This window comes from Antedon mediterranea, chromosome 6 (assembly GCF_964355755.1).
Source record: "Antedon mediterranea chromosome 6, ecAntMedi1.1, whole genome shotgun sequence".
NCBI classification, from domain to species: domain Eukaryota; kingdom Metazoa; phylum Echinodermata; class Crinoidea; order Comatulida; family Antedonidae; genus Antedon; species Antedon mediterranea.
This window is the reverse complement of record NC_092675.1, coordinates 16600202-16616111: the sequence shown is the minus strand read 5'-3', so window position 1 is coordinate 16616111 and position 15910 is coordinate 16600202. Positions and strand designations below refer to the sequence as shown.

Sequence of the window (15910 nt, the reverse complement as noted above, 5' to 3'; positions counted from 1 at the left end):
AATTTGAGTACAAATGTCTATTTGCCCAATAAATACATATCATTACACATCTGGCCCCGCCCCTTCCCTGGTCTGGCATTCATCAGGCAATAACACAATCTTTTGTTTATCACTTTATTTCACATCCAGTAAATGTATCAAATTACCTCACTGCTACTTTACCTAACCCTAATGCCAATACAGTTGGTGTAATTTTATAATACTGCACCTGGTCCTGTATTCCTTTTCCCTATTATATATTTATTTTATTAGTTACAGTATAATATTGTAAAATAATCATATAGAGAATTTCATTTTTCTGAGTGTATTTCCGCTTTTTGTCTTCTGTTTTAGTCGAAGTTCCTTGTGCGATTTGAAGATGCCATTATATTAAACAGTTTCCTAAAGTCAAGTCATCACCCAAATGTGTTGCATCTAGTTTTAGGTTCTATTGTAAGGGTGAACACTACTTCCAGGCCGAATGTGAGTCCTTACTGTACTCTGGGGTTTGTGCACTATAAAAAAAACAAAGAATAAGAGAATAAGTCATTAGGTTTGTTTTGAAGATGTATATTAATTAAAACCATAAAAATACATTCATTGTAAAATCAGATACAATTTAGTTAAACTTTCATCACCACACATACATATGGGATCCTCCTGTTCTACGTCGAACAGATCAATTCAGCACTAAATAGAATACTAAGGTGTTCGTTTTTTTTCTCGATTGTGTAACCATATTTTAATTAATTTGCATCAGGAAGACCAGATATTCTGGGCCAGACAAATGGTGTCCAGTTTTGGAGATTTGATTTGATTTGAAGAAATAAGCAGAATAAAGACACATACTATCAATGTTAATTCTTTGTTGTGGCATAACTGACGGGCTTGCTGTTGGCTGAGCTGGCGGACGGTTTGGTTTGATCCCCTTTCCAAGTGATAAAGTACCAACTAAAATGTGGGTATCAGCTCTGTTGTCAGTTGTCAGATTTAATCGAGAACCTGCAACATAAAAATAATAAAGATTTATATATATATATATGGTAAAAACAAATTAAAATGATTGATTTTGACTGACTATAATTGACTATGACTATCTGTAACATACAAACACCATCTCTGGTTATCAAGTACGTTGGTTAGGGTCATGAAATTACTTTCGATTTCAATAGTGTTCAGTTGGTCTTTAAAAGTGGCAATATTTGGTGGAATTTTATATTTTCCAGTACTGGAATGTCTAGTCGTGATGTTATAATTCGTTGATTGGCGATATTCGTCGATATTACAAGGAGTAAGTCCTCTGGTTTCTTTGTAAATCGTAACAAGGTGCGATTTAGTTCTACAAGTATATAATTTTTTTAATCCTAGGTTGGCAAGGATCTTTTCCAGCTTATCTCTGTCTGATTAATGATATGGTCCAAAATAGCAGAATAGTACTCGAGGTTAGGTCGGATTAGAGATTTATACGCTATGGTTTTGGTGTTTCTGCTACAATAGTATAGGTTTTCCTTTAGTAATCCCAGCATTTTGTTTGCTTTGTTGCTAATTTGGTTTGTATAGGTTGACCATTTCAAATCATGACTTGAGTTCAACACCTAGGTAAGGATGATGTTTTACCTCTTCAAATGTGGAATTTACCCATTTGGTATCTTGTTATGATCAGTTTATGTGTAACTCTCATGGAAAAGCATTTAGCTGGATTAAAGGACATTTGCCAATCTTTTTCCCATTTCACCAGAGTAGAGCGTTCAAGTCTGCTTGCAATTTGTTAGCATCTTCAATAGTTGAAATTTTATTGTAAAGAAGGCAGTTGTCAGCAAACAGCTTCACTTTAGAGTTGACATTGGATGGTAGGTTGTTGATGTAGGTCAGGAACAGAAGTGGATCAAGAACTGTACCTTGGGGGAACCCGGAGTGACTTTAGTTTTAGATGAAGTTTTTCCTTCGAGCACAACTTGTTGATGTCGATTCGTAAGGAAGCAATAAATTCAATTCAAGATACTATGTCTGACCCCTGCATGATGTAGAAGTCGCTGATGAGGGACCGAGTCAAAGGCCTTGCTGAAGTCTGCAGAAACACTGCCTAAATTTGGTATAATTATTATTCGTGAACTACAATACTTACTACTTGAGTCTGTGTCCCATTCTTCTTTTGCATTATTCAAGTTATCCAACAACCGTGCAGTGATCTTATTTAAACTTGTGATTTGTTTCTGGAATAACAATTGTTTTCATTATAACAATGTAATATAATTCTCAGGTTTTTACTACTGGTATTACTATAATCATTATTTTATTAGCATTATCACTATTGACTTGAATAATTTGAAGACTCCTTAACTATTAACACAGGAGGAGATTGAATCTGTATATCATAACTATATCTCCAGACCACACAAGATGCTTTCCCAGGCAACAAATCAGACACACATAAAATTAGACATTACTGTACATTAGGGAGCTTTCAATTTGTGACAACTGATGATCATGTTAGATATGCGATATTGGCATGTATGTCCTCACCTCGAAACAGGTTTGATGGTTTATAGGTCCAGGTGACGACCGCCGACACATCAATTGACCTGATCTAGGTTGGTCGTCGGTCGTCACATTATTACACACAAGTGATCACTTTTAATTTGTAGTTTAAGCGTTTTTGTAAGGGTATGTTCAGACTCACGGCGTTAAGGTGGCGTTATGTAAGCGGCGCACATATTTTTGTGTCTGAACTAGGCCGCAGATGGCGTTAATAACCCTAGCAGGAGAGGGTAGATTTAATAACGCTAATCCAGTGTTAAAATCACTGATGCCATCAGTGATTTTAACCTTAACCATTGAAAAGACATGACCACGATTAGCAAACAGCAACTACATACCCTAGTATACGACAGTGAAGTCACCAGCTATGTCAAACATATTTTCAGGTTTTTAATTTTAAAGAATAGTAAAGTTGGCGTCAGTGATATGATATTCAGATAATTGTCCATGTAATAATTACATTTTAAATTATTTTGAATTAAAATGAAATTCTACAAGTAGTAAGAACAAATCAGTATCTTTAAAGGTAACATTATATAAATAAAAATAACAAAAAAAAAACTATTTTACTATGTAAACTTTCATGCATTGTCATGAATGTATACATATAGTTCTATCTGCTTTGACCTGATCAGAGTGTTTTAAACGCAAGGCATTGGAATGTTGATCGTTGTGTCTAAACACCTTGGCTTTTAACGCCACGGATTACCTTAACACAGCGAGTCTGAACATAACCTAAGTAAGGTTACCTGAGCTAGTTCTGGAGTGATTTGAGATGCAATAGACTTGTTTTGTTGATTCTTGGCATCAACATCAGGCTCTGGCTTGGTTCTTAAATAGTTTGGTACCACATCATGATTAAATACAGCTACTCTTCCTTCTGTCAATTTCTAAAATGATTGAAAAATGAATAATTAAATTTATTAAAAATATAACATATTCTGTAAATGATAACAATGAGAAGATGTTGATACATACCTCAAGTTCTTCATCTCGATCACATGATAGTTCAAGGGGCAACAGAACCAAGTTTCTAAGAGGTGGAGTCTTCTCACTTTTTAGAACCTTATTTAACATGTTTATCTGACCTAAATAAATGTTACAAATGAATGAATAATTAAGATTGTTTAAAAAGAATGAAGCAGACAGATATCCAACAATACAAACAATAATTAATTACAAAATAAATGGTAAACTTACTAGATAACAAGGCAAAACTGTCAAGTACAGATGGCCTAAAATATAAATACATATAAACAAGAATTAAAAAGATTTAATAGAAATAGAATTGCACATTTATATTTAATTGAAACGGTTGAGACAATACTAACTTACCAATTAAGCATTTGGTGTTCATGTTCTAACTTGAGAATAAATGATCCGATCGAGTGTTTCAGATCTTGAACACGAGTGATGATTGCTTCCAAAGATGTTTCAAATGCTTTCTCTACATTTGGCTGTTAAAAAAATAAAAGTGTGTTTGTTTGTTTGTTTGGCCTATAGGGTTATCAGACGATCGGGACAACGGACGATCGGGCCCAGAGACGATCAGGCCCAACAAATAAGACGATCGGGCCCAAAACACTCTCGGAAAATAAAAAAAAATAAATACGCGAATACAAACAACACAATATAACAATCAAAATCAATCACATTTATTCATAAATCGAGAGTATTGGTAAGAAATTCTTAAAACCAATAGTGTTAATTAGGGCCCAGAAAACGTGGTCCCGATCGTCTTCAGCGTTGAGCCCGATCGTCATACCAGTTGGGCCCGATCGTCCAGTGTTTTCAGAACCATGTTGGGCCCGATTGTTTTACCAGTTGGTCCCGATCATCTTGCGTTGGGCCCGATCATCTTGCGTTGGGCCCGATAGACTTTTGTGTTATATAAAATAATGTGCCACATTTCATCATTTTTTTATTCCTAATGCTAGTGTCAACGTGCTTTTCTTGCGTAATTAAGATTTTAATTAAAAAGGTTAATTAGATTTTTTCTGATTTTATCATAACTTTCCCCTAGGCTAATTAAGTCTTAAGACTACTGGTTTTAAGAATTTCTTACAAATTCTCTCGATTTACAAATAAATGTGATTGATTTTGATTGTTATTATTGTGTTGTTTGTATTCGCGTATTTATTTTTAAAAATTTTCCAAGAATGTTTTGGGCCCGATCGTCTTGTTTGTTGGGCCCGATCGTCTCTGGGCCCGATCGTCTTTCACCCTTGATGGGCCCGATTGTCTTAAAGTGGTCCCGATCGTCTGATAACCCCTACTACTAATAGGCCTAGGCCTAGCCTAGGCCTAACTAGTAGGCTAGGCCTACCTGGTCCTATAGGCCTAGGCCTAGGCCTAGATTTTGTATTATTAAAAGGTTTTCGACACCTATTTTCAAACCTATAATATACATTTACACATTATGCTGCAGGCATTATGTGCAATTACCTGCATGATTAAACTGTGTTGTCCAAAAATGTGTGAGAAATTAACGATAATATATTATAAACAATGGCCGTTTCGCACAGGACACAACAAAAAAATAACAAGAGAGGTCAAAGTTCGCGTTAATGGTGTCCGCCGACACACTGCACTCGACTCGCGCACGAATGTTATTTTGTGCTAGCTGCTGCATATGCAGTAGTGTTGGGTATGGTGCCTTGATTTCGTAATGATGTGGTTTAGGCCTATTTAGGCCTTGTAATTAAAAACTGATTTACAATATTAATTATGGTAGTACGTTCAGATTTGAATTACCTAGGCATAGTAGGCTAGGTAGACAAACTTGGTTATATATAAACAATATTTGATAACTAACTAGCCTAGGCCAAGCTGAAACAATTTACAGACAGGAATGAGTCGGCCTCTCTTTTTAAATTATTAATTAGCCTACTACTAGGCCTAAGGCTACACAAATCAGAAAGAATATTACTACCACTATGACTAACTAGCTAGACTAGGCCTAGCCTAGTCTAGCTAGCTAGTAGTAGTAGACTAGCCTAGTAGCTAGCGAGCTTGAGTCTGATCTACTAAGTTTTCTGGGGTGTACTGATCTTTCGCACCACAGTGTCTGCCAGAATTTTTCTTGTGCAATCCAATTACAATTACAAATGAAATCGCGCATTTAACAACATAACATCCATTTATTTTTCAGATAGACATGGATGCTGAGGAGGTGTACCTGTTGATGAAAAAAGAATACCGGATTTCTCGCAACATCCGAGCGAATTGGTTTTTTGGAAATCTTAATAAACAGATCAAAGCGAAATCTGAAGATGAACTAGTAAACATTTTAAATTGTCTTTTTTAAAGCTCAGATATAATAGATGCTAATTTAATTAAAAATTAATTGTCAACATTTACATTACATTTGAGACAGTTATTGAATAACATATAATACAGTATTCACTTTTGTATATTGAAACCACTACCTACAGTACTTTTTTGCTAGTTTTGTGGTTGTCCCTGTTTCGCATTTCTTCTTAGTTTTACAACGTAAATTTACTTCATTGTGTCGTGCTTGAAATAAAATGAATATCAATATCTTATCTTATTCCATAACTTGTGATCCACCATTCTTAATAATGCTGTAGTAGTCTTTAATAACTTTTAAAAAATTCTCTTTTATAATTGTTTTTCAATTTAGCTGAAATCCTCGGAAGAATTAGAAGTTTTATCGATTATTCCGAAGCCAACTAATACAGATACCAAGGAAAAGCATAGACTTAATGATGATGAAGAGACGCCAGAGAGGGAAAAGGAGGAAGAGGTTAAGATGTACAAGCTTGTACCAACCAGTCATGTGCACTTCCTAGCAAGACGTTATAGGATTGTCACTGTACTAGACATCAGCCCATCAATGGCAACTGTTGTAAGACCATTCTAAAGCTCTGTCTAGACTATCATCTACTTTGCCAAAAAGGGTGTGATGTACAAAAATATGTCTAGCGATATGTCCATATATGAGCACATCACATTTTTTTGTCACATAAAGTTTGATAGTTTAGACAGTTGTTAAATCACTAAAAAAGATTTACTACAATAAATTTGCACCTAAATTGTGTAAGAAAACATAAATACTCGACTAGTAGTGGTAGGCAAGGCCCACAGAACACATTAATAACATCAAACAGGGATATAAGAGCCAAAAACAAGTTGTAATTCTGATTGTTAAAGTGATTATAAGGACCTGAAAACAAAACAAACTAGAAGGACACTCAGAGAACGCAAACCTCCGCCTTGGCATATGAAAATTTAATTACGTGTTCTCAGCTATGAATACATCCTTTAAAATCTTTAAAAATTAGGCAGTAACTTTTTGAGTAATCCTGCTAACTAACAAATATAAAAAAAAACACACAATCGACCTCATAACATCTCGCCAATCTGACGTAGGAAAACATCAAAGTGGTGTTTAATTAGAAGGCCTACTTCAAAAATGTTTTAAATTCTTAATTTGTATTGTCAATTTTCAGGATATATTGTCAGGACGAGTCAGTTTAATTGATATATTCCGCTGTTTTAAAAACTGTCTAAAGGGACTCATACAACCAGTAAGCTCCACTATTTATTTTCATTTAATAACAAATTGAAATTTAATATGGAAAATATAAAATATATTATGTAATTCTTATCAAGTCATGCACACATATTTATGGATATGATTTTAATTTGTTTTAGGAATGTTTTTATCAATCAAATAATCTCTGCAAATCAATTGTTGTCTCTTCTTTCAGTTCACTGTTCCAGGTAGCATGCTATTGCTAAAGCCACAGATCTACATAACAGTCATAGCATACACACCTTTGTCTGCTCTCTGTACACAACAGGTAAGAAAAACAAAAAATGTCAAAATTTAAATATGGAAATGAGATAGACAGCTATATTGCAGATATTACAGGTATCACCGTATTAAGTCATACCATACTGAAAATAGGTGATAAGATTCTGAATTATTTCCAAGAACTTTTGTTTCTTGAATAGGCTATTTTAATTAAATACAATAATTTTTCAACAGCAATTTATTTTGTTAACCATTTTATTTCCACCACTGAACCATGAAATAAGACACTGATACTGATCTTTATAGGTGCTAGTGCAAGGTTGTTTACTGACTGAAGAGAATCTGGAGCCTTTTCTTGAGGATATCCAATTTAAACTGGAAGAATATGAAGATAAAATAGTTTTAGGTATACCATTTAATACATATAGACATTTGTTATAATGTTATAAGACATTCTTGAAAAATGACATTTGAAGTATTGCAGTTCAATGATTATAAATTCAAGCTGAAAATAGGGCTAAATCAGTCATTGCTATCATTTAAGTCTTGTATATTAAACATTTTTAGATATGCTGCTGTACAGTAAGTAACATTTTTATTACTTAAGCTTTATGTACACTATCAAACTAATATGTGAAAAACAAAACACAAACACATCACACTGTAAAACTAGTTTGTAGACAGAGCTTAAATCACAATCACACTAAATTACTGTCTCTGACAAGATGAAAATGTATACAAGAATATTCTATAAAAGTTTTTACACATGATTTTTATGTTATTATACAAATAATGGATGTTTATGAGTTAGCCGGGAATCTAGACCATTAAAAAAGCAGTGTTCCAACTTTAGATACGGAGTAGAACAGTTACAGACAGTGCACATAACAAGTTGATTTCCGAACGTGATCAGTCAACAATGTTGCATGGCAACAATTTTACAGAATTACAGAAATCTAAATGTGCATTAGAGCACCATTAGATATCACTTTTTCGTTATATAGGGCTAGTTCCAAATGACACATGATGATACAATCAAGTATAATATCATTTTTCCCCTCTGAAGGTACCTCTGACACATGGCAACCAAGTGAAGCATCAGTAACCATGAATCCAGTACATTTCACTGATGGACAAGAGTGTACCCAAAGAAGTAGCCAAAGCAAGACCGAAATGGTGACCCCTGACATTGGTCTTGTCAACATGATTTGGTATGGGATTCTTGCTCTCCAACTCTTACCAGAGAACACAAGTGCTGGTAAGTATAACCACTGTAGTATACTTGTAGGCCCTTGAAACACATAATAACATATAGTGGATATTTATGATTTGTTGACTCAGGAGAATATTTTCATGAGTTAAAAAATTGATTTAGGCAGAGCCTAATAAGATAGTAATACATTCGGGTGTGAAAAATGTAGTGTTTTCACATCATGTATATCACGCTTTAGATAATCCTGAGTCTTGTATAGCGCCTAATACAATGTTTCTAAGCGCTTTACACACAAATGAAGAAGCGGAGGAACTATTTTAACCACTCCACTCTCCAGCACTTTAAAGCTTCCATATGAGAGCTATAGGAGCTTGAGTAAAAAAGGCATCTGTCTATATCCTATCCTACCAAATAAGAAGTAAAGAGATGTTGCTTAAGACTTTTTAAAAAAACATTGATTATATCACCTCTTTAATAGCTTGTGGCAAATTCTTTCAAAGCTGAGCAGATGAAAAAATAAATGATCTATTGCCATAGAAAATCTCCATGCTTAAAAGCAAGTTTCGTGTTAAATTCCTTTATTGTAATTAAAATACCATAGATATCTTAAGCGCTGGCTACATAATATGAAACTAGTTTGATAAAAAAAGTGTGATGTGCCCAAATATGGTAGTGATATGACATCTTGTCCATATATGAGCACATCACATTTTGTTGTCACATAAAGTTTGATAGTGTAGAACAAGCTTTAGTATTCTTTGTTTCATACAATCAAAAGGTTCTGTTCTGTGTTTTTTTCTGTTTGTTCGATACATTTATTTCAATGACTGATTGAAACAACCTGTCTTTTATAGGTATGGTGATAATCACTGATGGCGTGATGGGAATGCCAGATGTACCTACAATGAATTCACTACTGAATCAAATGCGTAGTAGCACCATTGCATGTTCATTTATCCAAGTGGGTAAAGGTTATCACCCACAATGCAGCTTTGGTTACATACCACACACTGAACTGATGCAGTTTATTGCACAGGCTACGTTTGGGGCTTTTCTGTCAAAATGTCCAGAAATTGTAAGTACAGAACTTCAGGCCTACTTACATAAATAAACTGAATTTGAGCTAATGTGTAATTCATAACACCCCAATAAATAATGGTACAATCTATATAATACTGTCATCAACTAAGCACTATCATCAGGTGAAACCTCTAAATAAAATCAATAGTAGGAATTATGTTCAGATTTGGAGAAAAATATAAATATTTTTTATATTTTGTAGGATCCGACCAAAAAAACTGAGATGAATCAGTATCATCAGGCGTTTTTATCGTGGCATTTCCAGAAAGGCTTGGATGGCATTAAAATTGACTACATTAAAGGTTTGATATATAACATTTATACTAATATTGATATGGTACATAGAATTCTTTACCTTTGGACATGTTAGACGTTGAACCAATTATATACTACATTATAAAAGGAAAGATTTCTCAACTTCAGTATGCAGCCAATTTTTTCCCCTTAAACTACTACAAACTTTTTAACTTATTTTTACTTACGTTTTTAATTACTAGGTGAAAGTGAAACACATTTATAAAAGAAATTGAACTCTTATACCCTTTTCACATCTGCATATATTGCATATATATATACAACTTGTTAAGGTTTGATCTCCCGATTTATTACTCGTTTTCGTACACGCATATGCGAACTGTGAGAAATCTCAGAAGAAAGCATAGTTGCGTGCTATTTGATTACTATGATTGGTCAGTTTGATAACAGGACAACACACGCGCATGCAGTAACACTTCAGGAAATGAAGACAATTTTATGGAAAATCTCACAAGATTTCACAAGGGACCTCTGTGAATTCTCGGGAGATTTTTCATAAAATTGTATTCACTATATGCAAACCTGATTACTTGTTACAAATTGTTCCTTTTTGCAGGTGTGAAAAGGGTATTAGTAAACATTTTTGAAACTCATTTTGTAATGAAATATTTTTTTAATTCATTGTCTTGTCTTTTTTTGGTCCATTCATGTAAATGTTGAGCCATCTTTATGATTGTGGTAAGTTTTCTTGTGGTAGTGCTGTGTTTTGCAGTTGCACTCATTTCAAAAGTAATGTCCTAAAAAGTGTTTTTTTATATATTGTTATTTGCTTTATTGCTGTCAACTTCTAGCTGAGATATGTAGCGATATGTGGTTATTGTAATTTTCTCAAAATTTATGATTATGAATTTTTTTACAAAAATGTAAACTTCTTTAAAAAATTATTAGGTAAGCTGGGTAGGTAATAACAGATAGGCAATACATTGTTTAATATCCTTTTATAGAACACAAAATAGGGTTTTTAGCGTTTGTTTTAAGGAAGATCTATTCCACGAAAAAAAACCCAATATTTTGCCTACATATAGTCTGCCAATTCTAATGCATTTAAAGAGGATGCTTTTGTCTTCTTGTAATAGTTTTTATTTTTAAACCATGGCCTTTTTTGCTTTAACTTGCTTTCATGCCACAAAAAACCAATAAAGTATTTAAAGCTTTTTTAAAAATCCAGTATAGTCGCTTTAATAAAGTCAGTTGATTTATCATATGATAAACTCATTTGATCAAGTGAATAAATCTGTCATTACATTATTCTTATTTATTTTATTTTTATTTTGTGTATATTTAGGTACATGTGGCTAATATTACCAATATCAAATTAATCACTGTCTTTTTTATGAATTATGTGTAAATAAATTTGAATTTACAAGGTGTGGATTATTTATTTTCTGTACTTTATGTCTAGTATTAAAGCCCTCTAGTTTTTAAGCTCTGTCTACACTATCAAACTTGTTTGACAAAAAGTGTGATGTACCTAAATATAGTAGTGATATGCCCAAATATGATAGTGATATGATATCATCATGTCCATATATGGACAAAGTTTGATAGTGTTGTTGATCATTTAGTAGCAAATTGTAGTTCTGTATGCTTTGTTGTGCTTCAACATTAAAATCTCACAATAGCAACAAAATTAATTGAGTAATTACTCCAAATGCTCAACATGTAATAGAAGGATAAATGGTTCTTTTCTTGTTAGCTTTACATTATATACAATATTTATTCGAATAAACACCCTGAATGAAATGTTTATTGATCAGGGGTTTTTTTATTTATTAATTTTTTTATATTTTTTTTGTGTAATATGGTAACATATATAATCAAATAAATACCCACAAGATATAAAAAAAAACCAACACAATTAATATAAAGAAGTGATAAATTATAGTATAGTATCAATGATATCAAAATGCCTGGTAAATTGTAGATCATGTCAAGTAATGAATTCTATTGTAAATAGAAATGTGTTGTAATACAATATTGTGTATGCATGTGGCAGGGCATATTTTCTAGGAAATGAATAAACGCCCCTAATTTAAGGAGGGCATTTTGAGGTGTAAGGAGAGGGTGTTGTAGGAGGATGTATTCGAGGGTGTGTATTCAAATAAATATGGTACATTTTCACATTTTCTGTCCTCAACATTAATTTTTAAATTTTATTTTGTCAAAAGGTCGTCAATTTGAAATTTTGTCTTCAGATGGTGGGTGGCATTCTGAAGGGTTAGTAAAAGTTATTATTTATAAATGATGAATAGTAAAGGTGATTTTGATTCTAGTGGGAAGCTTTCGATTATACATATTGTGTTTGCGACCTAGAATATGTCAAATCAGTATCACAGAGTGAGGAAGCTCATGAAGTGAAGTCATTCAAGCCCTGTCTACACTATCAAACTTGAAAAAATGTGATGTGACATGATGAGGTCATATTACTACCATATTTGGGCACATCACACTTTTTCAAACTAGTTTGATATTGTAGACATAGCTTAACACACACCTAGTGATGATGATGCTGGTTCTTTATTTATAAAATAAAACAAAAATAAAAAAATAAAAGTTCTTTCTTGTTCAACATTTTTTTTTTCAGAACTCTTCCTCCATTTGCTCGTGATAAGAAAGGAATGTGTGTGATTCCTTTGATGAAAAAGCGACATCAAGAGAAAACCTTACATACGGACATCATGCACGTTATGTCACTGCGTCTTCGAGAAGGATTCACAATTAAAGATGTTACTTTTTCTAAAAGTAAGATTTCCAAACCCCTATTTAATGAAACAAATGAGGAAAATCATCACAAACAATCCCTATTAAGAGGGACACAAAATCTATGTTTTAATACTACAATCACAAGCAACCCATATACAGAGGACACCCTATTAAAGGGCCACTTTTATCCAGGAGACACTTCTATTCAGGGGTCACTTCTATTCAGGGTACACCCTAATTCAGGGGACACCTTTATTTAGCCTATTAAGAGAAAACTTTGTTGAATGTATGAGGTCTTACTGTATTAAATTTAACTATGTATTTGAATAGAAGTATAAATGAAAATTTCTTGAAGATAAAATGATGCTTTCGTAATGATGTTTTGATCCATCACTGCTGTATAGGTGTCATTTTATGGCGTTAATGTTAATTTTAACTAATCTACTATAATTAGGACATTTTTTGTTCTCTTAGATGAGAAACAGATTGAAGTTAGGCTTGCTTTGCCATGGCGACACAACGATAGAATTGAATACACGGCAAAATCAGCATGGCCACTAGATTCTACTCATCCATTGACCCAGATTGAGATTATGATTGAAGGCAGTTACGAGTTCTTACATGACTTAACATGTCAAATTAAACCCAGCAAACCAACATATCGAATGCTTGTTATTAAGAAGTTTTGGCAAGCTCTTCGTAGGTGGGTAATTTACATACGATAGACGTATTGTAAAAATAGTTCTACACTACATGACAGGTTCTTCAAAATGGACACAATATGTCTGTTCAAAAATGTTATTTACTATATAAAATGATATCATAACCATGTGATGTGACCAAATATGGTAGTGTTATGACATCGTTGTGTCTATATATGGGCACATCAAATTTTTTTGTCACATAAAGTTTGATAGTGTAGACAGAGCTTTGGCAATTTATCTTATTTCTATAAACTTTGAAATTGAGATTTATCTTTAATTAATAACTTTAAGGTTTACTCCTTTATAGTAGGGAACACAAACAACACACATACAATACCTGAAATCATACTAAACTAGTGATAACTACTGATCGAGATAATACAAAAATTGTTCTTAAACAATATCTAAACTCAGAATTCCTTCAAGCAAAATCAAATTACAAGTTGTTTTTTTTTTCTGCAGTGTGAATGAAACTGATCAATTACTGGAGCATCTACAGTCGTTTGCAAGCAATGCAATTTTCTATACAGTACCCGAGAGAACAAAAGAAGGAATGCCATTGTTATATATGCCACCTGGTTCTGATACACCTGTATTGTCACAAGATTTGGGACACTCAAAGTAAGGGGAAAGCAGAGTGTATGTGTATTACTAATGAATAATCAAATAAAATCAACAAATATTTAAAATAGGACCAAAAAAGTTATTGGATTTGATAAAACATTTTTTTCATGGTGATCTGTTTAATGACAATGGTTATGTTGAATCAAGGCAATCTATCAATAGGAGCTTGCCTTGCCAAGTCCTTTGGCTGCGACAAATAGAAACAGTACTGTACTATGTACATATTCTCCGCGACGCGCGGTGCATGTTAAGGGCCGTGGAACTGATGGTGTCTCGGCCACAGATAAACCCTTTGAATTGAATAGAGTTTCCGGAACGAAAAACTAAGAAATGCAACGGAACTCAGTAAATATATATGGACACTTAAAGACTCTAAAACAAATTACTCAATTAAATGGAAAATTATAAAGAAATGCAAACCTTACTCAAATATTAACAAAAGATGTAATTTATGTATATAAAATTCTTACTAAATTGCAGATCCAAACAGTTTATCTAAAACAATAGGCTATTGTATACGACTTCCTGATGACTCACTTCTATTAAGCACTATGAGACAACTGTGTCACTTATGTTTTATATTTCACCTGAAGAGTGCGGTCAGCTACATGCTGGTCGTACAAAACAAATTTGTAGTGATTAAAACAATGAAGTAACCAAGTTTTCTGCTGTTATTTTATTTATGCTCTACCTTGGTATTGAGCACTCTATCCAAACGGTCTGAAAATTTCAACCTGAGTATATATATATATATATATATAAATCCAAAGGCAAATTACTGAAAAAAATGACAATGCTGTGGGTATCAGTGGCTGGATCTCAATGGAGATACAAAAATAAAAAGCGAAAAGCTAAATCAAAACGATAAAAGTAAACAGCCAGAAAAGTTAGCAGAGCTTATATATATCATTATATATATATTTTTTAACTTTCAGAGATTCAAGATCCAGACAGTTTGCTGATTTTTGGAAGCGTATCTCTCTAATGGATCCAAAAAAGTGGTAAGTATACTGAACAACAGTAAGGTTTGCAATCTGCACTTTATTCTTGACTTTCAACAACACAAATATATACTAGACTATATATTATCACAACAGGAAAAGAACATTAATTTTAAACTGCCCGGTGATGTACTGAAATTTAATTTATTAATTTGAAATGATAAGATGAGGAAACCTGTGAGAATGTGAAAAATGTCCCCCCAACCAAGATTTTAATCCGGAAATGTCCTTTAGACAACTGGGGCTTTCATGGTTTGATTGACTATTATATGCGATTATTTTGATAATTGATTTTTGTGTTTAGGCAAAGGTGGTTTCACACACATCGAATTGGCATGGTATTGACTCATGATATGTAAGTATCTAACTATGTGATTAGTTTCATTTTATGGGATTCTGATTTGATTGCATTCATATTGATAGATGATCTTAAAGTGAACACATCTACAGTACACAGTCTCTTATTCATTTTCAAAGAGTACTTCTTTGCACACAGCAATAGATCAACCAATCTTCTGACCCTCCCCGAGTTGCAGAATGAGTCAGGCGGCACCACAAACCACAGCCATAATATCAGCAATGGGAGAGAGTTACTCGGTGTTCTGGTTCATTAAAGCCCTTAAGTTAATCACTGTGTCGGGCTAACAACCGTACCCGTTCAATCACTTTTGAAATCATGAGATGGGACAAAAATGAATTATGTAACTAAAACTTAACTTCTGACTCTTTTAAAAATAGAAAATCTGAAGCTTTTAAGGTATATAGTAGCCCCACAAAATTAGCCAAGTACTATATTTGATTCCTTTTCAGGCCTTTGCCAAAACATCTACATTATGGAAATCACAATGGAAGGTTTAACAATGTTCAGAGTAGGCTAGCTCAGAGTGCTGTCAACCAACTGCTTCGAACATGGAGCACATTTGTACTGTTAGAAAACCACAGTTACATTAAACTCATGTACAAAGAGTAAGTT

General features: G+C 33.3%; 2 protein-coding genes across 5 annotated transcripts in view; one reads left to right on the top strand and one right to left on the bottom strand.

Annotated features, from left to right (window-relative positions):
• Positions 1-100: 100 nt before the first annotated feature.
• Positions 101-5057, bottom strand: LOC140052667 (mediator of RNA polymerase II transcription subunit 8-like). Its single transcript, XM_072098338.1, has 8 exons — positions 4963-5057; positions 3853-3974; positions 3718-3752; positions 3496-3605; positions 3267-3407; positions 2105-2192; positions 829-981; positions 101-494 (listed from the first exon to the last, which is right to left on the bottom strand). Exons 1-8 carry the CDS (start codon positions 4966-4968, stop codon positions 421-423), a joined length of 729 nt encoding a protein of 242 aa, XP_071954439.1. The 5' UTR covers positions 4969-5057; the 3' UTR covers positions 101-420.
• Positions 5058-5155: 98 nt separating this feature from the next.
• LOC140051552 (KICSTOR complex protein SZT2-like) overlaps positions 5156-15910 on the top strand; it is a 52288-nt gene continuing 41533 nt past the window's right edge. For 2 of the 4 annotated variants that reach the window (XM_072096804.1, XM_072096801.1), the window contains exons 1-16: positions 5156-5250; positions 5669-5797; positions 6161-6385; positions 6990-7067; positions 7251-7343; positions 7604-7703; positions 8364-8555; positions 9365-9585; positions 9793-9892; positions 12074-12122; positions 12490-12647; positions 13083-13311; positions 13775-13933; positions 14872-14937; positions 15242-15292; positions 15748-15903. In XM_072096804.1, coding sequence (XP_071952905.1) covers positions 5245-5250; positions 5669-5797; positions 6161-6385; positions 6990-7067; positions 7251-7343; positions 7604-7703; positions 8364-8555; positions 9365-9585; positions 9793-9892; positions 12074-12122; positions 12490-12647; positions 13083-13311; positions 13775-13933; positions 14872-14937; positions 15242-15292; positions 15748-15903 — 2012 coding nt within the window. In that variant the 5' untranslated portion in view covers positions 5156-5244. The remainder of the gene's footprint in view (positions 5251-5668; positions 5798-6160; positions 6386-6989; positions 7068-7250; positions 7344-7603; positions 7704-8363; positions 8556-9364; positions 9586-9792; positions 9893-12073; positions 12123-12489; positions 12648-13082; positions 13312-13774; positions 13934-14871; positions 14938-15241; positions 15293-15747; positions 15904-15910) is intronic. The other 2 variants (XM_072096803.1, XM_072096802.1) reach the window with 2 other exon arrangements.